Below are 25,400 nucleotides of genomic sequence, written 5' to 3'. Positions count from 1 at the left end.
CTTTGTTCTTTTCCGAAGTAGCCTGCCTATGACTCGAGCCAGTCAAAAACTTGTTTTATTTATTTTCACCTTTAGAAATCTACTAGAAAAGCTTAAAGCCACATTCCACTTTTTATTAATTTTGGTCTCATAATATGTACTCCCCTTTATTTTGAAAACATAACTCCCTATTAGACGAAGACAAGGTACTGAAGAGTTTAATTTAAATGATGAAGATGCGGGCACATATTCCCAGCAACGTAGCCAATCTAGGGCACCCAGCAGTAGTAGACAACAGCCGCGAGCACTACCACCCAAAAGTGCCAAATCAGTACCGGTCTTGTAAGTTTGAAATATGTACGACAATGTAAAAGCTAGTGTGGAAAATTTATAGCAAAAAATATAGTAAAATGCAAGATTGAATGTCTTCATCTTGTTATTCTTCTGCTTATTCCATTTTCCAAAATAGACGAAGACAAGGTACTGAGGAATTTAATTTGGATAACGACACTACAGCTCCCTATGAACGTGAACGTAGCCAGCCCAGAGGCATGGCTAGCAGTAGGGCCCAACAGCAACGTGGCCAATCACAGCAAAGTTCCAAACCCGTTATGTAAGTTGCTAATGTCAAAAAAATGTTGTTTTAATACCAGAACTTATTTCCCAAAATGTCCTCATGGAATTAATAAAAAAATAAGGAGAGAACCGTGTCTGTGGGTGGATTAAATTGTAATTATGGCTTGTTGTACGAAATGTTTATTTGAGTTCCCTTTTAATAAAGTTCTCTTTTCCTATTTACAGCCTAAACATAACACTATGTTGACACTATTCTTTTAAGGTAGAAACACATAAAAAAAGTGTCTGAATCTGAATGTCAAAATTCGTCATTAACCCAGCTATAAATGAGACAAGTATAATTGTTTTACTTGTCATTTTGTATTTGAGAGTAAATTTCATTTGACGTTCACGCAATGGAATTGACAGTGTTGTAATGACAAGTGTTAATGTACTTTAACGCTATGTTTACATCCAAATCTGTAACAATGTTATCTGCAGTGACATTCTCTAACTCATTTTTTGAGTTACCGACAAATATCAGTTAAGGATCTATCAGACGATATGTTTTTTTACATATGTAGTGTCAAATTTTCCATATGTAGAAGTTTTACACATAGTGTGATACATGGACGACATTTCAGTTATGAATTACATGAGTAAAGGACATATGTACTTTTTCGATCACAGCGAGCCCTATTTTCATTGGAAAAATATGATTTAATCAAAAGTGTTGTTTGTTTCATGGTAGAATCAAGTTGACTTTTCCTTCTTAGTTACAATATGATAGCATAAATTATAAGTCGTAAATGAAATGACAATTTTGACATACTCACGAAGGTTCACATGGAGAATAAAAGTGACAGCTCATATGTAAAACCCTTATCGTCTGATAGCAGCCCAAAATTAACACTCAAAATTTATGACTGAGAAGGGTAACTTAAATTTGGCAGCACTGTTGATAATTCTAGAACTTAGCGACTACTTTATTTTGGCCGCTAACTTGCCGAAAAAATTCGATAATTAACAAAATTATAAGCATTTTTATGCGATACCTCCAAAATAAATTACAGAATCCCACTACTTGTATTTTTAATGCAAATTTAAATTTGAAATTTTTTTCGAGATCATAAAAGGAAAATCGGTTCTCGTAGTAAGATCTTTTACATTCGTACAGTTCTGGAACAGGTCATCAGTTGTGGGATTCTCTAACTCATTTTTTTAGTTTCCGACAAAAATCGTTAAAATTAAAATGCCTTTAATTTCGGCAATTATCAACACTTTTCGGCAAGTTAGCAACCAAAATAAAGTCTTACCCACGGTAGAAGAATGTAGGTAGTCGCATCGTCGCACAGCTGCTGGGACATTGTACTGTCAAACCAATTTTGGAATTTAAATTTTTGAATGAAAAATTATTTAAAATTGTAGAAATTAAAACATATACAAATCTACTATTTTTTAAAGAAACATTTAACAATTTTTGACATATGAATATTCCCAAGCGTTGATACTTCTACCTGAATTCTTCTACCATGGTCTTACTGATAGCAACAGTGCTGCCAACTTCAATATTTGTCGGTAACTCAAAAATGAGTTAAGAAATCCCACTACCATGGTAGAAGAATACAGGTAGAAGCATCAACGCTTGGGAACATTCATACACATACAGGTAGATGCATCAACGTTTCGGAACATTGGACTGTCAGATTTTTTAATTATTTTTCAAAAATAAGTATATTTTTATAAGTTTTCTTATAGGATTCCTATCAGAGGTTGTTAAGAAAGACATTTTTAAAAAAAAAATTATAAATTAAAAAGAATATTTAAAATTTTAAATTCCAAAATTGGTTTGACAGTTCATTGTTTAATCAGCTGTTTCAATGGGTCTACCTGTATTGATCTACCATGCCCATTGCAGATATATTTAAATATCTGCTTCACCGTAAACCAACATCATTTATCACAGCTGATCACCAGATGTGCTGTCAAAATATATTATTGCAATGGGTGTATGACATTTCAGAAAGCGATTCTTGTATGTGTTTCTGCCTTTTGTTGCTCACAACCTTGATTGGAATTGTTTGAAATCTCTTTCCTGTTGTTATACCCGTTCTACTACAGATATTTACCATTTCTGTCTTATCCACGTAAGGCTACGTTTACACCAAAGTCCAAGTAATCAACCGTTGGTGTCAATGTAAACATGTCCTAAGTGTGTAACTCTTTCCTAGCTCAAATCAATGTAACCAAAAATGTGTTATTGAATTTATCCATCTAAGATTTGCTTAAAAGCTTTTATTTATATGGAAAAATACATTGTTAATATTCAGGCGCCGGCAAGGTACACAAGAATTCAATTTAGATGATGAGGATAATAACAATTGGCGTTCCCCGCAAGAAGCCCGAGGGCGCAGTGAACCGCGACGTGGCGATATGCGTTCTCAAAGATCAATGACACCAGTTCTTTCGGCAAGACCAGATGTTCAGCCGGCCCAGCCCATGCCACGCACTCCGCCCAGACTGAAATCACGTGTCTCCCTGACCACAAGGGCTGTGGCAAATATTGTCAAAAACCGCAGTCAGGCTGGCAAAGGATTGTGAGTCCAATTACCCCATCTGATTTTAATTATTCTCCATCAAAACTTATATAAATTACAGAAGGCGCCGAGATACTGAGGATTTCGACATGGATGATGATAATACATATAGCACCGCCTCAAGACAAGCCGTGGAAGCGTAAGTCCCCTCAAACCAGCTCGTTGTTATGTTTTACTGATTATTGTGATATTTTAGAGCTCGAAGAACACCGCCCCGCTCGGCTCCCCCACCACCGCCACCGCCCACAAACAGGTTCTCTCGTTATTAAAACAATTTTCTATGTCATTTTGGTTTTTGTTCTAATCCGGCTAAAAAAGAAACAACAACAGAAACAAACCTTTGTCTGCATCGCAAAGTTTAATGATTGCTCCCACATATCTCATTAATTTCTTTTTCTTTCTTTTCCACCTTTCACACAAAAAAAAAAAAAAAACAACACCAACCAAAAAATCTAGATTTAGCGATGTTCGTAGTGTTCGCTGGACCGCTGAAGATGATGATATTGTCTTCGAAGATTGTGACTCACCGAATCCCATGTATATGATTCATGATCTTGACGAGTAAAGGACACTATTTCCATCTCAAAAAAAAAAAAAACATACACAATACACTACTTAGTTGTTTATGTCCATGAGGAGAACTTGTTGTGTCTCTAAATCCTTCTAGAGTTACGTACATATGTGCCTCAGCTATGGACTGGAATGATTAGGTACTGTATTTGCAAGCCCACATGCACGATTTTACCACAAAATATTCATTTTTTAAGAGGTTTATCTTTTTTGTAAGAAAAAAAAATTGAATTCTAGTTCTATTTTGTATTTAAGTTAAAATCGTATTGTAACTTAAAAAGTATATATTTACGGTTTTTTGTAGGAAATAAGATTATAAGAATGCCTAAATAAAATCGATCAAAAAAACAATTACCAAAAAAGTTGGATTTATAATTTAAATAGAGTGGACATGGAACTAAATGTGATAAACATTTTGACAATTATTTAAAAAAAAAATGTAATCATATGATTTCATGAATTTACAATCTTAATTCTACCATGGTTGTAAGATTTTCAATATTTTGTTTCAATATAAAACACTGTTTCTTGTTTTTCTCTGTTGATACCTAATCTCATGGTAGAAAAATATAGGTATCAACGCTGGGGAACATTGATATGTCAAAAATTTTAAAATGTTTTTTTCAAATTTTAAATTATTTTATACATTTTCTTTTTCGACGTCAATCGGAGGTTAATATAATATGCGTTTTTCAATAATTTTTACAAATTTGAATAATTTTTTATTCAAAAATTTCAATTGCAAGAGTTGTTTGACAGTTTATTGTTCCAACAGCTGTGTCAATCCGTCTACCTGTATTCTTATACCATGCCTAATCTCAACTGTCTTGTCCAGTGTAAACACGGGGAAACCTTGTCTATATAAACCTAAACAAACATTAGCTAACTCGCGTAGAGCCTTAAAATATTTACACATATACTGATAACGGTTATAGATGGGCAGCAACAAAAAAATGGGAAGTATTTAATTTATTTTAATCGGTCAATAATCACTGTTATAGCATGTTTCCATTAGAAACCGAACAACGTTGTTCGCTCTCAGAATTATGTACACAAATTAACCCGTTCATACGGCACGATTCGTAATTCATAGTAAAATAATTCCTTTTTTCAAAAATTTTGTTTGTTGATATTAATGGGAATTTATACGAAAATACATGAAATTCTCACTAATATGAATAGAAGAAATGATTGTTTTTCTCCCAAAGATTTATTATATCATTAATTTTATAATTTTCATTCACGTTTTCAACTTGTAGTGCAAATGTTGACATTTTGAACATATTTTTGTATTTTTCTATTTTTAAATTTTGCTGGAGAGACACTTGTCAAACATTTTTTCTGCCGATACAAAGTTTTTGAAAATATTGCCTCTTTTGTTTGCAGTTTTCTGTGGAAATTTCAACTTGTGGATAAAATGCGTACCTCGAATGAGAGAGAAAACAAAATGTACTTTCGTTTGAATGTACATACGCCATTCAACATTGCAGTTTTCATTCATAATTTTCAGTCTTCCCAAAAATTTTTAAAATTTCATTAAATTTTTCTATTTTTAATTTTTAAATGTCATAATTTATTTTTTCGATAAATGCTCTCATTTGTTAGGGATGGGACATATTTTTTCGTTGTTCTGAGAGTAATTTGATTTGAACAACGTACAAATATGAGTGTTCGCTCAGGAAATTTTGTGTGAAGAATAATGTAGTTTTTTCATAGTTAAGGGTCAAACAACGAATAGAGAGCGAATCAAGTTCAGTGGAAACGCCACATTAATGGCTTCAAAAAATCGATATGTAACCGAACTATTACCCCTTTTTTGCAAAAATCTAAGCCAGGCTCAAAACGCAACGCCGTGAAATCGCATCAATGCAAATTTCCAAGTTATCAATGCAAACTGAATTATCCTGCTTCTTCTTCTTCTTATACACAACAAAGTCAAGTCAGCGACGAAGGCAAAACAATTTCTTTACAAGAAAATCAGGAAAAAAGGCGATAAACAGTACAAAAAAAAATTATAAAATAAATTTTATATTGACAAAACAAAAAACATGGTCTGAAAAACCATATTTTTTTTAAAAATATACTTGGGCGATATCCAAGTAATTCCCCTGTAGTGACAAGTGAATTATCATCTTTCCAAATAAAGGAAAAACGAACCAAGGAATAAAATCTGGAGAAAAAAAATAATATTTTTATGTGTGTATATAATTAAGAAAAATATTTGAAAAACTTATTTAATGGTATTAATATACGGTTTTTTTTTTTTTTTTGGATTTCTCTTAAGAACAATATTGACCTGGATTTATCCATAAAATCTGTGAATAATAAAAATGCACTTTGTGAAAAACTTTGAATGAATGTGTGCGTGTGTGTATGTTTGTGCCTGTGTGCATTTACTATTATGTGATGATTCTAAAATCATCTACTAAATTAAACAAAGACGACAAAATATACTTGAACAGTGTTGCTCGATGCAAAATTTCATGCTTGTCCATACGCCGTCTGCTCCTTCTGCTGCGCCCCACAACGTACGTGGGCTACCTGCATAATATTTGTGGTGGTCATTTATTAATAACACACATAACAAGTGTCCGAAATGATGTCTAAATGTATTTTGTATGTCTTTAACAAATATTTATATATGTACATGCACCGTAAATAGTTTAATAAATTCGGGATCTTCTCAAATATTGTTTAGGCGATTTGTGTAATAGTTGATTCACATGTGAATCTCGGTTTCGTTCGTTTATTGCCAAGTTCATTAACCTTTTGCTTTGTTAGCACCATCCCATCTAAACACTTGTTGTCTGGTTGTGTTTATTTCTCTATTTTGTTTACTTCTACCGGCGGCCCATCGATTCCTACGCTTGTCTACTTCATACACTCAGTACTCAGTATGCAAATGTTTTTGTTTTTTTTTCTATACCATTTCGTGACGTTTCGTTAGTCATTATTACCTGAAAATTACCGGGTGCTTCATTTGTTTTAATTTTAGTTTCACTCTGCATCTCGATGTTTTACGTTACAATTTGTTTATAATAAATAACCACAATATGTTATAGAATGTAAAAAGAGATTTGCAACCACACGGAAAATTTTTCCATTATGTTAACGTAAGTTTATTGCGTTTTGTTTTTTTTTTTTGTGCCACCATGAAATGGGTTATCGATAATATAGATAAAATACATAATCAATGCAATTTCTAATGAAAAATGATTAATAATTTTAAAATTGATTTACTACCAAAAAATGTTTATTCACCAACACGAATAGGCCAAAAGGGAAAATTTAGCAGAGCTTCTCCTAACAAAAATACGTTTATATGGAGAATTTGTGTAAAGTGATTCATACTTATCGAGGTTACTTCTTTGTGAGGTTTTTAGTGTTAAAACGGCTAAAATATATCTGTAAATTTGAGAGCTTGAAAGTTTTACTATCAAATTGGAAGAATACACGAAAACCTCTGCTAATGTTCGATTATTTAAATATATTTTGACTTCTGCTATGATTATTCAAATTGTTGACCCTCTATGGAGTAGATTCGGAAGGACCTAATTAAATGTGATATTAATATTGCAACGTGTCAGGTTTGGTTACTTCCTTAAATTTATATGAGATATGTGATAATTTTTAGAAAATGTACCAGATATAGTCGACCGAAGTATTCCATTTCCATACAGGGTGAGATGAAAAAACTGCAACCAACTTCAGACTGCTGTCATTTCTAAGCCACTTGTCCGACAACTATTACAATTATTCCAGTGATAGCTCATTATATTGTTTACAAGCATACAAAAGCATTTTGGTGAGAATTTTCCAGAAAAAAAAATTATTCGTAATGAAATTCAAGTGTTATAGCGTGATTTATTTAGATTTGGTTGGAAAACCACAACCAGAGCACTCCAGCATTTAAATATGAATAAATCTTTTGTGTCTCGTACCATCGCTCGTGCCGTAATACTGGTAGCGTAGCCCGACGTCAAGGAGGTGGACGAAAGAAAACTGCAACATCAGGAGAAATAGTTCAACAAGTAAAGAAGCGACTTAATCGAAACTCGGCTTCGCAGTGGCCGAAAAATGGCTAGTAAACTGAACATATCGCAATATTCCATTCGGCAAATATTGAAAAATGAGATCGGGGTAAAGCCATTGAAATTCCAAATTCTAAAAAGTGCAAGAACTTACACCGCAACAGAAAGAAAATAGACTCAAAAGGGCTAAAGAGTTGCTTCGCTTGACCGAAAGTGGTGAACTGCCGAATTTGGTTTCCTCCGATGAGAAAACATTCATTGTCCAGCAGTTTGTAATGAAACAAAATGATCGTGTTTACCTGTCACAGAGGTCAGCTGAAAATGTGCACCTTTGGTTGGCCACCAGAACTCAAGCTCCAAATATTATCGCGAAAATATTCTGGAGGGTGTATTAAAGCCTTGGACACGCAAACATTTTGGCCGCAGACATTGAACATTCCAACACGACTCAGCACCATCGCACTCAGAACGCGCCACACAAGAAGGGTTACAAAATGAGGTTCCTCGCTTCATTTCCAGCGCACAATGGCCACCAAAATCTCCAGATACCAATCGATTGGACTATTAGAACTAAAAAGTACCAAAGTGTCAATTAGCTCAAGCAAGCGCTCCGTCGGGAATTGGCCAAAATACCGCAGAGCAACATTCGGGCAGTGTGTGACGGTTTCATTGGCCGTTCGAAAGCCATAATTCGTGCCAAAGGTGACAAATCGGAACAAATCTAATTTTTTTTCTAAATGTTGATGCTATTTCCGACATTTTTTGATTTCATTCAATAAAATTTAAAAAGAAAATTTAAAAATTATCTCACCCTGTATACCCTCTCTAGCCATATGGCTGAGGGTATAAAAATATTATTGGTGTCATAATTACCATTACCATCACAAAGCCGACAAACTGACCTAGGACAATCCTCTTTTCTTGAATATAAAATTGTTGCTTTGTGCAAATTAATTAAAGGAAACACCTGTTGAAAACGAAACGAAAATGAAAAGAAAACAAACCATGTTGTTTGATCTACGCACACATACATTCACCTCACCCAACACTCCCAGTGTTCATTAACAACAACGTCACATACAAAAAGCATTCATCCATTCATTCATGGAAATTTAAAGCGACAACAAATCTTTCAAATCAAAATTTCAATGGCTTGAGTGTGCCAAATGACCATAAATAGATGAAACAGCAAACATTAAATTCTCAAATCTGCTCAAGTTGCATTGTTCCAAACATTTGTATTATGTTGTATTAACTCTTTTTCGTTTTGTTTGTATTCCAGTTTAGCAATTCCCCCAAAATGAGCTTCCACAGTCGCAGTTCTAGTGAAATAGACGCCATACCATATGGTGAGATCCTGCAGATATGTATCAAGGATTTTGAAAAAGATTTCGATTTTGCCGATGTCAAGGAAAAAGTACGTGATTGTTTCACAAAAACGGAGTTGGACTATATAGAAAAGGCGGTAAGAGGGAACAAAAAAAAAATGTTTTCCTGCATTCGTTTAATCTGTACTCATTCCACTTTTTTTTATTTATTTATTTTCAATAACAGACAGGCAAAGAACAAATTCAACATCTTATATGGGTCTTGGTTGCCAAACCCGATGAGATAATAACACAATTTCTCGATGGCATTGTCTATGACTATAAGTGGATTGTGGAAAAAATTCAAAGTGAAGTTACAAATCATAGCGATAAAACAGAATTGTATTTGGAAAAATTACGTGCCATACAGAGCAAGAATGAAGCGCACACTCAGTACAATGTACATCGCACAAAGCCTGTAAGTATGCCTGCCATCCACAATGCTAATAACAAAGTCAATTTTGTTTTAAAACTTCCATGTGTCTTTTGTAAAAAAGTTTATGGCACTAGGGCGAAAACTTCGCCTTTTGAATCCGAAAAAAACCTACAACAGTGTTGTGCTCTTGGGCGATCTGGGCAGTGGTAAAAAATGGCTGGCAATCGATGTGTGCTCCGATTTCAGGGTCATGAAACACATGGGCTTTAACATATTCTGGATTGATTGTATTTATTGTACAAACCCTGAAGAGGATTACAATGCCCTCAAACAGCTGATGTTCAAATTAAATCCCGACTTTAATTTCAATGAGATTCAATGCGCCAATATTAAAGATAAAATCTCAACACTTCAAGTTAAAATTAAACACTTGCTGGAATCGAAAGAATACAAAAAGTGCCTGCTCGTGCTGGCCAATGTGCAAAATACCAAAGCCGAGTCCGTTTTCAAATTGGATTGTAAACGCTTGATAATAACTCGCAATCAGAAAATCTATGATACTCTGCCAGATAAAGTGAATTTGAAAATGAAATTAACCGAAGGTTTGACATTGATGGAATTCCACACGTTACTCGATAAATATATACGAAAATATAAATGGCGTGAAGTGAATCCCGAATATGCCAGTGATATTTACTATGCCAGCAATGCCGATCCCTATATTTTGAGCATAATTGCCAGGCAATTGCAATATAAACGTTCCAATTGGGATGAATGGAAAAAGAATTTGGATACATTACAGTGAGTTCGAAAAACAAAATTGAGAAAATCCTAAAACCTTATCTTGCCATTTCATTCTAGAATACCCGATGAAAAATTTCGACGTGATATAGAAAATTCGTTACAGCTATTAACACCGGAGCAATTGCAATTGTATGCCACATTATCAATATTTCCACATTGTGCCAAAATACCAGTCAAGGTAAGACAAGTAAAAAAGTTGGAAGTTCATCAAAATAACGAATATCGGGAGGTGTCGTTTTATGGGGGCTATACGAAGGCGTGGACAATTTTCTTTCATAGGCTGTAGTATCCATTACGAACTTCAAATAGCAAATTTGAAACAATTCCGGTGGATAATGTCGCTCAAATCACCAAAATACCGAAAATAGGGTGGTCCCATTATATGGGGGTAAGCGAAGCCCTGGACCTGCACAGACGATTTTCTGTCATAGGCTGTAGTATTCATTACGAACTTCAAATAACAAATTTAAAACAATTCCGGTGAATAAAATAGCTAAAATCATTAAAATACCGAATAAAGGAAGGTACCATTATGTGGGGGATATACGAAGTCGTGGACCTGCACAGACAATTTTCTGTCATAGGCTGTAGCACCCATTACGAACTTCAAATAGCAAATTTGAAACAATTCCGGTGAATAAGGTAACTAAAATAATCAAAATACCGAATATCGGGAGGTACCGTTATGTGGGGGCTATACGAAGCCCTGGACCTGCACAGACGATTTTCTGTCATAGGCTGTAGTATGCATAACGAACTTCAAATAGTAAATTTGAAACAATTCCGGTGAATAAGGTAGCTAAAATCATCAAAATACCGAATATCGGGAGGTACTGTTATGTGGGGGCTATACGAGGCCCTGGACCTGCACAGACAATTTCCTGTCGTAGGCTGTAGTATCTATTACGAACTTCAAATAGCAAATTTGAAACAATTCCGGTGAATAATGTCGTTAAAATCATCAATCCTAACGTTATATAGAGCCTTTACGAAGACCTGGACCTACATAGCCTATTTTCAATACCAAAAGTCCTGCAGACATAATATACATTTGAGTTAAATTCTACTTTCTACCTATTCTAAATTCTACCTACTTCATTTCGTTCGGAAACTAGAGTGATTTCCACAGACGGACGGACATCGCTTCATCGACATAGAATTTTATCATTATATGATCAAGAATATATATATATACATATACTTTGGGGGATCTGAAATGTATATTTCGAGGTGTTACAAACGGAAGAACAAACTTAATATACCCTCCCTACTATGGTGGAGGGTATAAAAATGTAGCTAAATTAGGAATCAGTAAAAGAAGTTTATTATGTCTCATTGTTGGGGAAAAGGCACGTGCGCACGTGTTCTTATCCAAAAGAACTAGTTATGTAACAATTAGGTAATTTTAAAATTAAATATTGTTCTTTTTTTTTTTTTTTCTTATTCCCCTACCCCCAGCTTTTGGCCAACCTGTGGCAAAAAAATCTCTCCGATACGGAAAAAATCATAGAAAAGCTCCACAGTAAATCGTTTCTTGAAAAGGAATTATTGAGTGATGATGATACCACAGTCTGTAGCTTACGTTATATCTACAGTTCGTACATTAAAAACTGTCCCAGCATTCAAAATCTTATCAATGCCCAGCAATTGCATCGTGCCGTAATCGATTATTACAAGTAGGTATTGCTACCAACTACAATTCGATCACAACATTAATTTGCAAAATTTTCTTATGATTTCAAAGGGTTGAAGAACATTTGGATATACGCATAGATGTGGACTTGTATTTTGCTCCCGAACATGATAACTATTTCTTTCAATGTCTGGGCTATCATTTGTACGGTGCCAATTATATCAACCTTTTCCAGCGCCTTTATATGGATTTTGGATTTTTAGGACAAAAAATGCGCCATGTAGGTCTGGCCAATACAATTGCCGATCTGAAATACTATAAAAAAGAAATAACCTTGAATTGTACATCGAATATCATGGACAAACTGATTACATTCTTGGCCAAAGTGGAGGAGAAACTTTTGCATGCGCCCGACTGTTGTCTACTACAATATGCCTTATTGGCTAATGAAGAGATGATCAGGCAATTGGCCTCAAAGCAAATAAGTCAATTTCCAAGGAGAATGTGGTTCGAGGAAACGTAAGTTATAAATTGTATTTCGTTTTTGTTTTTATTGCAGAACTTCCAAACAAATGTTTTCCTTTCCCATAGAGGCCGTTTCCATCAGCGCCGTTTTATACATAAACTACACAGCAGCTGTAAAATTATACGCATTTTGGACAGTGACATTTGCATAGTCGTTCTGCATAACAATGAAACGCATCTGGTGGATATATCGTTGGACACTTTGTGTTCCAATGTGCAGTTGATAAGGGAATCGCCTGTCAATATTATTGATATTAAACCCTTTAACGATGCCAATCACCTGTTGACTCTTGACTCAAAGGGCCAGCTGAAATTGTGGAAAATCTATGATGAAAAACGCCGCATGATTGCCCAGCGCCGTAATTCGGCGAGCAAGTTTAATCTGGGCGAATACAAGTTTTGTCGTCAACAAATTGCCAGCTGTACTTTTCAGCAGTGCATAAACGATGACATTATGGGCTTGAGGCATATAGTGGCCTTCTATATGGAATCGCCGGACAATAAGCTGCACGTGGCTTTGGACAATGGTGACATTATTGTATTCGATTGGACACATGAAGAATTTAGAACCAATCACTTCTATGTGCCCTTCAAAACAGACATTGTGGACATCAAGTGTATTTGCAAAATCAATTGCACCCATTATATGATCCTACATGGCAGCACTGAAACCCCGGTAGATATAACTTTTATAAATTTACGCAATACTGGAAAGGAGAATATAAATTTCGATTGGCCACGTGTCCTTAAGAATTTTATCTACTACGAAGTGTGTGGCGATTGCATTTTGATGGTCTATCAAAATGCCATAGTTCGCTTGAGTCCCAGTTTTTATCCCGGCTATGTGGGCGGAAGCATCGAGGTGCTTTTCGAGGACAATAACTTCAATATCAACTGTGCCAAATACTCATTGAAATACAACTATTTGATGGTGGGTTCCAATCCGGGTCTTCATGTTTTCGATCTATCCAAGCCGGTCAAAGTGCTGGAGAGTATTGTCAGTGAGAACGTCACCTCCATTGATATTTACGATTTGGACGATGAGGAGTACAAGTGTATGGTTACATGTGGCATAGAAAGGAAAACGATAATCTATTTACTGGGTCTATGCAAGGCAGCGGATAAATTGGATTGGCAGCACAACCGCGCACACAGCAATCAATTGGTGGGCGAACAACGGAGCGCCATACGTTTTAAGGGTAAACGTATGTTCGATGTTGCCACATATGGCGGCCAGAGCTACCTCTATGCCATTGATAGCGAAAATAGAATCCATCAGATATCAACATCCGATGCGAAGAACTGGAATATCCTTAAGATACCCAATCTAACACTGCCACAAATAACTGCCATTTGTTGCCAAGGCGACAAGGCTTTTGTTGCCATCAAAAGCCAAGGTATTTACGATTTACATCAACACAAATACGTCGGAGAATTGCAAAAGTCAGTAGTTGTAAATAATCTTAGATTAATTCATGGTGACACCCTAATCGCCACCTCCGACTCAAACACTCATATAATTATTCTAAATAATAATAGTGGACTTTGTCAGCAGAGAATCGACTTTGTGGCGAAATTTTGCTATGCGTTTTTGGATAACCATTACATGTTGGTAAATGCATTTGGCAGCATTGTGGTAAGTTGGGATGTGGTGGAATGTAAATTATTTCCAGCTACATTTTGTATTTTGACCTTTACACACAGTTCGTAGCCAGAGATTTGAAGCATTTCAATATTGGAACTGAAGCTTTAAATGGTTTGGCCGATTGCGATCTAAAAGCTGGCATGGTTTTCCTGGGTTTTAAGGATTTCCAGGTGGAGGTATAGAAAAATTCAACAATTGTTATTGGTTAGAGATTTTTTGAATTGTTTTATTTTTCCAGATTTACGCCCTGCGCGCCAATGGATCAAATGTCGAGTGTAAATCACTGTATTCACATCAAGAAAGTAACTGCCAAATAACATGTTTAACTGCCTCATCCAATGGCAAATTGTTTGCCGTGGGATTGAATACATCACCACAAGCCCAAACCTCTGAACATTGTATGATGCCCAACCATGACTTAAAAACTGCCAACAACAATACGCCTGTATCTTGCGGTGACATCAATGTCTATAAACTCAACAACACAGATGATAAGTTTACGGCTGACAAAATATTCTGCCTAAAATCGCATACCAGTCCCGTTCACGATTTGCATTTTTCACCACAAGCTGATGTACTTGTTAGCGTGTCGGGACAAATATGCTTTTGGAACATATCTTATGTACTCAACAACCCCTTGACTGCCAATACTAAAAAAAGACATAGCTCTAGATTTTCATCACAAAGAAGTGCCGAAGAGGTTGATGCCACCCATGTGCTGACCCGTAATCGCAATATGAAGGCGGTATTCCGTAGTGAAATGAAAAAATCATTTTGTAAAAGTTTGTCTTTGCAAGCTTCTTCGTTTGATTCGGATGGCAACAGTGATGGCGAAGTCTTCGAATCGGAGGTAAAACAGATGCAACAGCAGCAGCAAACCGAAGAAAGTTTTTGGCAATATCTAACAGGGCCAGAGGATAAGGCCGAATTATTGTCATGTTATAAACTGGATGGTAACGAGGCCATGCAGTTGTTCGCAAACCACGACTTTAGCCAATTCTATACCATAGATGACGAGGGCGTCTATTATAATTTAAATATCATTCAACAACCCAGCAAATCTCCCATACTCAAAGAAGATTCTCCAGATACAGTTGATTTGGGTGATTATTCTTCGAGATCTGGCAGTGAGGCGTCTGCCGATACAGAGAATGGTAACACACTTTACAAAGACATGGATCGCCGTTTATCGTTGTCATCGTCTGCGTCGGGCCGCGATGTCGTCGACAATTACCAAGCATGACAACCAATGCCGACAACGGCGGCCCACCCCAGCACCAAACAGTCCAGTACTTATGCTCTCCTTCTTCAAGACTATTCTAGTTGTATACAAAACATGTTAACGTCCTTTTTAATTATTTTATGTATTTTGTTATTATTTAGTCATTTCTTTGATTGTGCATTTTTTATGTGAATATTTTAAGCGTTATTAAGAAACACAAACACCCACTCAAATCTAGTAAGCATAAAGTAAAAGCAAGCAATCAAAAATATTCTAAAAATATATATATTATATTGTAAATGATAATTTACAATTAAATAATCATTAAATTTATACAAAAAAAAAAAAATAATAAAATATAAATATATATACACAACATTGTTACAATGTTGCAAAGTCCGTGCAGAGTATTTATTTTAAGATTTGGAAAGAAAATAACGACATTTGCAGCATTGAGAAGATAAAAGAAATTTATTTACGCTATCTCGATTTAAGGACGATTACAGGGTGAGATGAAAAAACTGCAACCAATTGCAAACTGCTGTCATTTCTAAGCCACAGGTCCGACAGCTGTTAAAATTATTCCAGTGACAGCTCAATATATTGTTTACAAGCGGACAAAAGCATTTTAGTGAGCATTTTCCAAAAAAAAGTTATTCGTGATGGAATTTAAGCGTTATAGCGTGATTTCTTTATATTTGGCTGGAAAACCACAAGTGGTTATCGTTAGAGCACTGCAGCATTTAAATGTGAAAAAATCTTTTGTGTCTCGTACCATCCCTCGTTACCGTGATACTGGCGACGTAGCCCGACGTCAAGGAGGTGGACGAAAGAAAACAGCAACATCAGGAGAAATAGTTCAACAAGTAAAGAAGCGACTTGATCGAAACTCGGCTTCGCAGTGACCGAAAAATGGCTCGTTAGCTGAACATATCGCAATATTCCATTCGGCAAATATTGAAAAATGAACTCGGGTAAAGCCATTGAAAGTGCAAGACTTACAAGAACTTACAACGCAACAGAAAGAAAATAGGCCCAAAAGAGCTAAAGAGTTACTTCGTTTGATGAACTGCGAAATTTGGTTTTCTCCGGCGAGAAAACATTCGTTGTCCAGCAGTTTGTAAACAAACAAAATGATCCAATCGTGTTTACTTGCCAAAGAGGTTAGGTCAGCTGAAAATGTGCACCTTCGGTTGCCAACCAGAACTCATGCGCCGGTCATGGTAATGGTGTGGACCGCCATAACAGCCGATGGTCGCTCTCCGCTCGTATTAATCAGATAATAATCATCAGAATAAATGCCAAATATTATCGGGAAAATATTCTAGAGGGTGTATTAAAGGCTGGGCAAGCAAACCTTTTGTTCGCAGACCTTGGACATTCCAATAGGATTCAGCACCATCGCACTCAGCACGCGCCACCCAAGAATGGTTACAAAATGAGGTTCCTCGCTTCATTTACAGCTCAAAATGGCCACCAAAATGTCCGGATACCAATTCGTTGGACTATTACGTCAGGAGTATTTTGGAAAGCAAGGTTTGCACTAAAAAATACCAAAGTGTCGATCACCTCAAGCAAGCGCTCCACCAGGAATGGGCCAAAATACCACAGCGGGCAGCGTGTAACGGTTTCATTGGCCACTTCGATCAAATCTAAACTGATTCTAAAATTTGAAGCTATTTCCGACATTTTTGCTTTCATTCAATAAAATTTAAAAAAAATAAATAAAAAATTATGGCGTACATTCCGTAAGCGCACAGGTATATGTTAAAAACAAATTATTTTTAATATTATTATTTTTTTAAATTTATTTCGCGAACTTATACAAATTGGTGGTTGTCTTACAAGGTTTGTAAAGACAAATCTTAAATTACAAATGATAGTGTCTTAAAGACATAAAGTCAAGGGGAGTTAAACGATTATACAACTAACGAATACACTAAATACGGTGTAAACAAAATATGGACGATTTGAATTACAATTATAAATTAAACTTAATTTCAAACAAACAAAATATTCTGAATGTTCTCTTCTTTTGTCGATGACATTATGTATCCAAGATCAATGTCCCTTTCTGAAAGAAAGAAAAGAAACATTTTTTTAGCTTTGCAAAAAATCTTAGCCATCATCTCATCTCTTACCCAACTGTTTTAAATTATACTTTTATCGAGAACACTTGCTGTGTAGCTTTTAAAATCGTTTAGATCATCGAGAATTTCTGAAAAAATCAAAATCAGATTTAATACCGGGCATAGTCTTACAATGAAATCATTTTACAAACCACTTATTTGTAGACTACCAGAGCTGTTTTTATATATGTCATAGACCTCCTCAGCGTTATCACATGTCGTATGTTTCTTGAACATAGCTTTACGCAGACTTACCTCTGAAATGAAATGTAAAAACTATAAATCATATAAATATTCAGAATAACCAAACGTTTCAAAATACTCACTCCTCCGTACATTAAAACGATTCACTTGAGGTCCAGCCGAATTAATGGGACACTTTTTTAATGATGAATTCGCGGTAGGTTTGGAAGCAGAAACATTCAAATGATTTGCTTTTACTGGCGCTGGCGTTAAGGGCAACATGGAACAGTTCCCCTTCATAGAATCACTGGGTAATTTATGTTGTCTTTGGGCCTGACCCCCTGTTGAGGGCGAATTGCTATACAAAATACTACGTATGCTCGGTGATATACCAATTGAAGCAAACATTTGTTGCGATTCGCTTAACTCATCGGACATTAAGAACACCTGGGATTTGGTAGTGCCCAATGGATTACCATCTGGTGGCTTGCCACCGAGTTCATCCATAAATTTACGCAATATTGAACGTAATATTTTAAAACGTTTTAGGATACGTTGTTCCTCCACATGCTGGCCATTCGAACATTTCAAAATGGCCTTGCATTCTTGCAGAATCAAAGAGAATTTTTTAAACAACGCAATGCTGTCTCCATGTTTTTGCAGTCCTTTCTGGTTGACGGGTAATTGGAAGTGTTCATATAAAAAGTTGGCCATTTGCACGACATCCTCAAGAGATTGTTTGTTGTATTCTTTGTCGCAGGACTTTACAGCTTGATTAAGTAAATCATAATAACACGATGTGAAAGCATGGCTATCGATAATCTCCTGTATGGCTCGCTTAAAGTTACGTACCTCATCGTTGAAATGTTGTTCTAAGACGTGGGCATACATATTGGAATTGACTTTGCTTTGTAGTGAAGGTATAATGCAAGAATCCAGGGATTCGAATGATGCCAAACAGCTGCGTACAACTGTCTTGACTGGAAACCAAAAAAAAAAAATAAACTCATAAATGCCTACATTCAATGCACTACAGATTTGTTGATCTGAAGCCTTTTATAAGCAAAGCTTTAGATTTTTGATATAATATAAAATATTCTCTTCTTTGATACCTTTTTATATTACAAAAAATGTTTTCCTTTTCACACAGATACTTACTCTTTGCATTTGCCGCAAATGCTATGGCAAACATACCAATTTGAGTAGTGCGATCGATGTTTACATCAAAATCTGCTATCAATTCATCCAACTGTGTATCATCGACATGTTTATCCTTTATTTCCATTCTCAATCTCTCCACCGATAACTTGTCATAGTCCAAAAAGCAAGTGTACACCAAACGCAATAAAGCCTCATTGATGTAATCTTCCAACTGATAGAGAGCATTTTCCAAAGATATACCCTTAATTTTACGATTACTATCGGTGATTGTGGAACCAGTGTTGCATTCTTCCTGAAAAGCCATGCACTCCCTTAATACCTTTTGACACAAAGCACTCAAAGCTTTTTTATCCTGTTTTAATGCCACATTAGCAAATGCTAAGGTATGACTTAGAATCATATCAATATTAGAACGTATTTCTTGGCTAGCAATCTTGGCTTGGTTTTGATTTTCCGCATCTATGTTAACTTTTTCAGCAACAGAGGAATTTTCATTTTTATAACTTGTGTATGGGGCCAATTGATCCAATACCAGATCCATGAGATCTACAAAAGTGCTTTCTTCTTGGACACTGAATTCTCCACCACTTCTGCAAGATTTTAGCATTGCAATGCACGAACGTAAACGATCCAGACACCAGTGAATTCGATCTATAAAATGTTCCTTACCAGCCTAAAAAGGGATTATATGACATATTTGTCAATTGTCGACTTTCATTGATATATACCTGTATCAGTATTCCATGAAATTCTTCCGTTTTAATGGTGCGTTCCATATTTCGTATACATGTCACAATTTGTGTAAGACAAAGATAAATGGTCTCGATTTGATCATTCGGATATCCATTGCTGTGTTTCGACAGGAATTTTTGTAGATCTTCCGAAAGCCGCAAGAACTCCAAGCAAAACGCCTATAAAGGCAAACCATGAGCAATATGATAGCTAATTATGAACAAAACTTACATTTAACTGATGCACATTCAGTGAAGATTTATTTATTGCGTATTTACATTTGGACAACTGACTTAAGAGGGATTCTATATTAAATTCTTCCATTGTGGTCAAAACCCAGAGTTTTTTGTTGGAATTGGAGCACTTTTAAAAAGTACGCGCCCACAAAATAATGGGTACAACGCCTTTATGGACACACTTGCGACTTTGTATTGTTGCAACAGTGATGCATACCTTTAGTACGTAGTTGCTGTAGTGGTTTTCATATAACAGTATGTTTACATAAAAGTCGTTATCTGGTTTGAAAATAGTCAGGCTATGGTAATTGGTTATTGTAAAGTAGACTTATGGTAAAATTAAAGGTGTAAGTACATAAGAAGCTTGAGGTCATGCCCAGACATATTCTGTGACATTTCATAAAGGGATTACAGAGCCGCACTAAAATCCTGCCGTCGTTTTCCATTATAATTTGACATTAATATGCCTAGCCATTACTTCAGGCTTTTTTTATACTTGCACCTTACGAATATAAAGTATGGTAGAAGAATACAGGAATTGAAATTGTTGGAATTGAAATTGTTCAGATTTGTAAAAATTGTTGGAAAAAAAGCATTTCATAACAACCTCTTATTGGCCTCGTGTAGAAAAACACATACAAATACATGGTACAATAAGGAGGTAGAACAGCTTCTTGAAACTACAGAAATACAGCCATGAGGCTACGCCCGCTTATTGTCAGAATTTTTCAAAATTATAGCAACAAGTTTTTTTCATTTATTTGGTATTTTTTTATTTCTAAGATGAGATGATCAAATAGCGCGAAAGATGAATGAAATGCCTGGATGTTATCTCAAAAATATGATTCTAAGTGTTCAATCTTTCAATTCCATGACAAATCTGGTTAATAGTATTAATCCGCGCTCCGCAATTTATTTTCAAAACAACAAATACATACACAAAATTGGCAGAATTCGGGCACACTTAGAAAAAATTTTAATCAGCTGAAAGCTCTACCTTACCTTTTTATTGTACCAATGCAAAATCTACTTATTTTTGAAGAAAAGCCATGGGACTATGGAAAACATAGAGACTTGGTCTTGATTGGTCAATTATTAAAAATTTCCTAAAAATGTTTATAATTAATTAATTATTTTTTATCGTGAGTTTACACAACAAAGAAACAAAATTTTTAATTATATTAGACAACAAACAAACAACATTTTTAATTATATCACATTTTTCTAATTAAAATAGGGCAAGCTGTGATCGAGAAATTTATATGTGCTTTAAAACGCGTTTAGATACAATTTTTTATCCGGATTAACCCACATTGTCAAGATTGATTGATCCAGATTTATTCAACCAGATTTACAATTCATATATAGATCTCATGAGACGTGAGCTTGAATTTTATTTCAAAACTATAATCCACACTTTTTAATCTTTCAATTCAGTGGCAAAGTAGATTAATACTTTAATACGCACCCTGTTATGTACGTTTCTTCCAATAATTGAATTTGGAAGTAGTTTGCTTTTATTTTTCAAAACAATAAATATATACTCAAAATTTCGGGCACACTTAGAAAAAAGTTGTAATCAGATGGTAGCTCTACCTTACCTTTACCATATGTAATATAATGAAAGACAACATTTTTCTGGTAAATTTGATGTGTGCAACCCATGCTTGTTATGCCCACCAAATTAGTTGACAAGTAACGCGTACAATAAACGTCACACGCAAGTGCATGTGACGACAATGTCACTTCATTTTTTCCTTATCAACGCCGTTTCGCATTAGTTTAGCATGGCTCAGCTCTCTGGGTTTTTGGAGGATTTTGCTTAAAAATTATTTTTTCTTTGGAATAAAATTGGAAATAAAAGTCATTCGAATATAAATTTACATTACTCTGTGCGACCTATGAGAAAGGCGAACTGCAATGAAACCTCAGTAGTGTGCATTTTTAATGAAGAGGAAGAGGAATAAATCAATCCATACGTAAACAGAAAAAGACAAGTTAAAACTACATCTACTAACCACTCGCTCTGCTGCTGCTACTGCTGCTGTACTAAACCCCCCTCCCATAAAACAAACAGAAGGCAGGATGAGTTCGTCCACATCGAGTCGCAAGGACCAGGAAAGGACCAAATTGATACAGGAAAAATGTCAAACATTGCTAACGCAAATGTTGCGAGATGAGGACAACAAATACTGTGTGGATTGTGATGCAAAGGGTAAGCTTTGTGTGTTGTGGTGTTGGAAATATCTTCAAAACGTTGAGGGGTGGAGATTTTGCTAGCGCTGACACTAGCTGTAAGCCGGACGTAGTCTATAGTATGTATTTTTGGATAGTTGGTGATAACAAATGATGATGGGGTGGCAATAAAATAGTTGGATTTTTATCATCATTTTTTTTTATACATTTGCCATCAGCCGTTCGGTCTGCGATTTGCCGTGATGACGTTTTGACCAATTTTATAATCATAACAGAAGAGATGCGTCATAACTTACCAAACAGAAGCAACACAGGCATTGTTTTGTTGTTGCTGTCTTAAAGTATTTCGTATTTAATTTGGAGCCAGTGCTGCTGCTTCTGTTAGTGTTGTTGGCCAAAATTTTTGGGGCTTCTGGCCGTTTTTGATTTGACACTTTTTGGGTTTTGTTATTTTTTGTTGCTTTGTTTTTGTTGTTCGCAGTGTAATTAAGCGACGGCATTGACCATTTGTATGCATCGTCTGTTTATATATATTTTTTTTAATTTTTCAACATCATTTTCCTTTTTGTGTTCGACTGATAAACAAAACAGCAAACATGCAGTGACGTGTGTGTAAATACGCGGCATTGCAATGGCTTGTTGCTATCTGTGGCCCCTCAAGTAAATGGTGATTTCAATTAATATTTTTATCCACGCCTTTGCAATGAAAATTCCAGAAATATATATTTTTTTAAAGTAAAGAGAAAAAGTATTAAAAGAAGAACACCCCCTGCAATCGTTGTCCTTATATTGGACCAGATTTCGTGCCTCCATATAATTAGCTTTATATTAATAAAACGAAAGTAAAAGTTCGTGTTTATGTTGGCGTTTTTCAGCACACTACCAATTTAATTTTGTGTCACACACACGTATTTAACCACACATTCCTGTTTTATTTTCCAGGTCCACGATGGGCTTCTTGGAACTTGGGCGTATTTCTTTGCATACGCTGTGCTGGGATACATCGCAATCTTGGCGTTCACATATCACGAGTGAAATCTGTCAATTTGGACACATGGACACCCGAGCAGGTCATATCACTGCAGCAAATGGGCAATTCTCGTGCTCGAGCGGTCTACGAAGCCCAGCTGCCAGACGGATTCCGTCGCCCCCAGACTGATACTGCACTGGAATCATTTATACGTGCCAAGTATGAACATAAAAAGTATTTGGCTCGTGAATGGGTCCCACCATCACCTCCCAAGGTGGATTGGGCCAAGGAAATTGACGAGGAATTGGAAAGACAGAAACGCAAGAAGAAGGCGGCACAAGCCAATACTTCATTAGGCATAGGCGTGCTAAGTGGTGGTGGTGCGTCCAGCACATCAGCAGACAAAAAACCGGCAAAATCCTCGCCAATACCAGCACCCTTACCCAAACCAAAACCAGGACAAAGTGGTAGCAGTCCCAAGGTACAACGTATTTCAACTAGTTCAACAGGCGCAGAAAACAATCAAAACAACGACTTGTTAGGTTTAGCTTCACCAACAAAACCGGTGCAAAATGCCTTGACGGGCCAAACGTCGGCATCATCCTCAAACATAAATGATTTGCAAAACGACACTTTCAGTTGTTTCTTGAGTGCTACGCCCGCCAATAGCGATATTGCTACGCACCAACAGCAGCAGCAACAAACCAATAATACAAATTCCTCCACCCAGAATTCTCTCGCCAAGGAGGAAGAAGACTTTTTCAATCAAGGTTCCCTAAACAGCGGCGTTGGTGATAAAGACAAATCAGGTAAATTGACCAAGGACAGCATACTGGCCCTATATGGCCAGGCTCCTGCCAATCCGACTCCAGCAATGAACTTCTTGCAGCAGCAACAACAACAACAGCAAGCCTCAATGTTTGGTGCTGCTGGTGGGTTTACTGGTATGGCTCCAGGGGGTTTTATGGGTGCTGGAGGGCCAGCTGCTGCCCAGCAGCATCAATTCATGACTCCACCTAACTCGGCCAGCATGTATAATGCTCCGGTAATGACAGCACCAGCAGCCTTTACCGCGCCCGGCATGGGCGGCGGTTTTGCACAATTCCCTATGCAAACAGGTTTCCCACAAACACAAAACATTGGAGGCATCATGGCCACAGGCCAGCCCGGCAGTCTTATGCATGCAAATCAAAGTCTTATGACTAACATGGCCGGCGCCAATGGTGCCATGATGTTTGGAATGCAGCCAACGCCTGCAATGTCGGCGCAACCAGCATTCAATCAAGGTCTAATGGGTGGATTTCCAACTGCTAATATGGCGGCGCAACCAAATCTTGCTCCTGCTGCTCCAGCAACCGCCAGCTTGCAACAGCAATTTGGTAATCTTAACATTGGCAATGTGTGGCAATAAACTTTTACACGGCTGGCTGATCTTGCAACATTAACTTGCCGTGATTTTTGAATGAAAAAAAAAAACAAAAACAATTCCCAATCCCCACCCTGAAAATATACCCCCCAAAAGTATTTGACTTGAGTTTGCTGAATTGTATGTGGTCTCGACTTTTTCCTGATTGTGAATATAATATCAGGTCAGGGTTCTGTGTAATTTAGAAGTATTTGTTTATTAATGTAATGTAATAATTTTTGATCGTAACATATACAACAACAAAACACACCCATACTACTATACATTTAGATATGCTAACAGAATTTTCCTTGTTCTTTCGATTCCTCCAAACAAAATTTCTTCTCTACGAAAAAACAAAAAAAAAGTAATAAATCTTGTAAAGGTTTGAAATCACTTAATAAAAATTAAGTATATTTTTAGCTTAACCAAGAGAGACTTTCAATTCACACACCCCGACCAAGGAAAATAAACTTAAAATAACTAAATATAATTCTTAAATTAATAACAATAAAAAAGATATATACCTATTCCTCTTTATTTTTATGGTGAAATAATTGTATAACTTTATAAAAGAAATAGGATGAAATTTAGTTATATTATAAAAAAGAAGAATGAATAGAATCAAGTTTTTATGCAGATAATTATGTTCCACTGTCTTTCTCTTGTCTATTCTGTTTGTGTCCCAATCAACAATATTTTTGCATTTATTTTTTTCTTTATTTTTATCAATAAATACGTTATTAAAAATTAAATGCTATTTGTCGGAGACGCATTAATTAAATTCGATTATTTTGAAAGGAATCATATAACGAAAGATCAATTAAATCGGAAGACATTTGTCATTAATACTTGTTGGATATGAACATTATCGTAATCCAGGCGTCATCTAAAGCTGAAAGTGAATGAATAAACGGCAGATTTTGCGTAAATATAGATAAAAGTGAATATGTAAATGTAAATATGGTTATAAACAGGCTGGCTTTCACGAACGTTCTGTGAAATAAACATTCGCCAACATGAACCCGCATTTGTTGGTGTGCACAGTACTTTAGACTAGTAAATTATCCGATCTACATGTCCC

At 35.9% G+C, this 25,400-nt stretch overlaps 4 protein-coding genes across 10 annotated transcripts in view; 3 read left to right on the top strand and 1 right to left on the bottom strand.

Annotated features, from left to right (window-relative positions):
* The window catches only part of LOC131805592 (prominin-1-A-like), a 43,992-nt gene extending 39,935 nt beyond the window's left edge, over positions 1 to 4,057 (top strand). For 2 of the 4 annotated variants that reach the window (XM_059128925.1, XM_059128923.1), the window contains 3 exons: positions 175 to 321; positions 449 to 592; positions 3,588 to 4,057. In XM_059128925.1, coding sequence (XP_058984908.1) covers positions 175 to 321; positions 449 to 592; positions 3,588 to 3,696 — 400 coding nt within the window. In that variant the 3' untranslated portion in view covers positions 3,697 to 4,057. Of the gene's footprint in view, positions 1 to 174; positions 322 to 448; positions 593 to 2,864; positions 3,132 to 3,192; positions 3,271 to 3,327; positions 3,385 to 3,587 lie in introns of all 4 variants that reach the window. The other 2 variants (XM_059128924.1, XM_059128926.1) reach the window with 2 other exon arrangements.
* A 1,558-nt stretch (positions 4,058 to 5,615) lies between these two features.
* On the top strand, positions 5,616 to 15,645 carry LOC101889170 (uncharacterized). Of its 3 annotated transcripts, XM_059128859.1 has the most exons (11): positions 6,421 to 6,595; positions 6,697 to 6,814; positions 9,015 to 9,197; positions 9,287 to 9,517; positions 9,597 to 10,276; positions 10,337 to 10,457; positions 11,738 to 11,955; positions 12,024 to 12,431; positions 12,504 to 14,073; positions 14,142 to 14,258; positions 14,321 to 15,645. In XM_059128859.1, exons 3-11 carry the CDS (start codon positions 9,033 to 9,035, stop codon positions 15,323 to 15,325), a joined length of 4,515 nt encoding a protein of 1,504 aa, XP_058984842.1. In that variant the 5' UTR covers positions 6,421 to 6,595; positions 6,697 to 6,814; positions 9,015 to 9,032; the 3' UTR covers positions 15,326 to 15,645. The 3 variants fall into 3 exon arrangements, with proteins under 3 accessions (XP_058984844.1, XP_058984842.1, XP_058984843.1); XM_059128861.1 differs by lacking the exons at positions 6,421 to 6,595; positions 6,697 to 6,814 and adding an exon at positions 5,616 to 5,897; XM_059128860.1 differs by lacking the exon at positions 6,421 to 6,595 and having other exon boundaries at positions 6,685 to 6,814.
* Positions 15,646 to 17,079: 1,434 nt separating this feature from the next.
* LOC101889682 (serendipity locus protein alpha) lies at positions 17,080 to 19,930 on the bottom strand. 2 transcript variants are annotated; one of them, XM_005179571.4, is made up of 7 exons: positions 19,741 to 19,927; positions 19,506 to 19,688; positions 18,775 to 19,450; positions 17,760 to 18,596; positions 17,586 to 17,690; positions 17,446 to 17,522; positions 17,080 to 17,378 (listed from the first exon to the last, which is right to left on the bottom strand). In XM_005179571.4, exons 1-6 carry the CDS (start codon positions 19,831 to 19,833, stop codon positions 17,455 to 17,457), a joined length of 1,962 nt encoding a protein of 653 aa, XP_005179628.2. In that variant the 5' UTR covers positions 19,834 to 19,927; the 3' UTR covers positions 17,080 to 17,378; positions 17,446 to 17,454. The 2 variants fall into 2 exon arrangements, 1 of the variants encoding a protein (XP_005179628.2); XR_002194192.2 differs by lacking the exon at positions 17,080 to 17,378 and having other exon boundaries at positions 17,586 to 17,709; positions 19,741 to 19,930.
* A 1,575-nt stretch (positions 19,931 to 21,505) lies between these two features.
* On the top strand, positions 21,506 to 24,744 carry LOC101888992 (stromal membrane-associated protein 1). Its single transcript, XM_005179567.4, has 2 exons — positions 21,506 to 21,960; positions 22,884 to 24,744. The coding sequence occupies exons 1-2, from the start codon at positions 21,831 to 21,833 to the stop codon at positions 24,320 to 24,322; spliced, it is 1,569 nt and encodes a 522-aa protein (XP_005179624.1). The 5' UTR covers positions 21,506 to 21,830; the 3' UTR covers positions 24,323 to 24,744.
* Positions 24,745 to 25,400: the final 656 nt, after the last annotated feature.

The sequence above is a fragment of the Musca domestica genome, unplaced genomic scaffold (assembly GCF_030504385.1).
Source record: "Musca domestica strain aabys unplaced genomic scaffold, Musca_domestica.polishedcontigs.V.1.1 58, whole genome shotgun sequence".
NCBI lineage: Eukaryota > Metazoa > Arthropoda > Insecta > Diptera > Muscidae > Musca > Musca domestica.
Note: the sequence above shows the minus strand (reverse complement) of the source record. Positions and strands in the feature narration are given on the sequence as shown.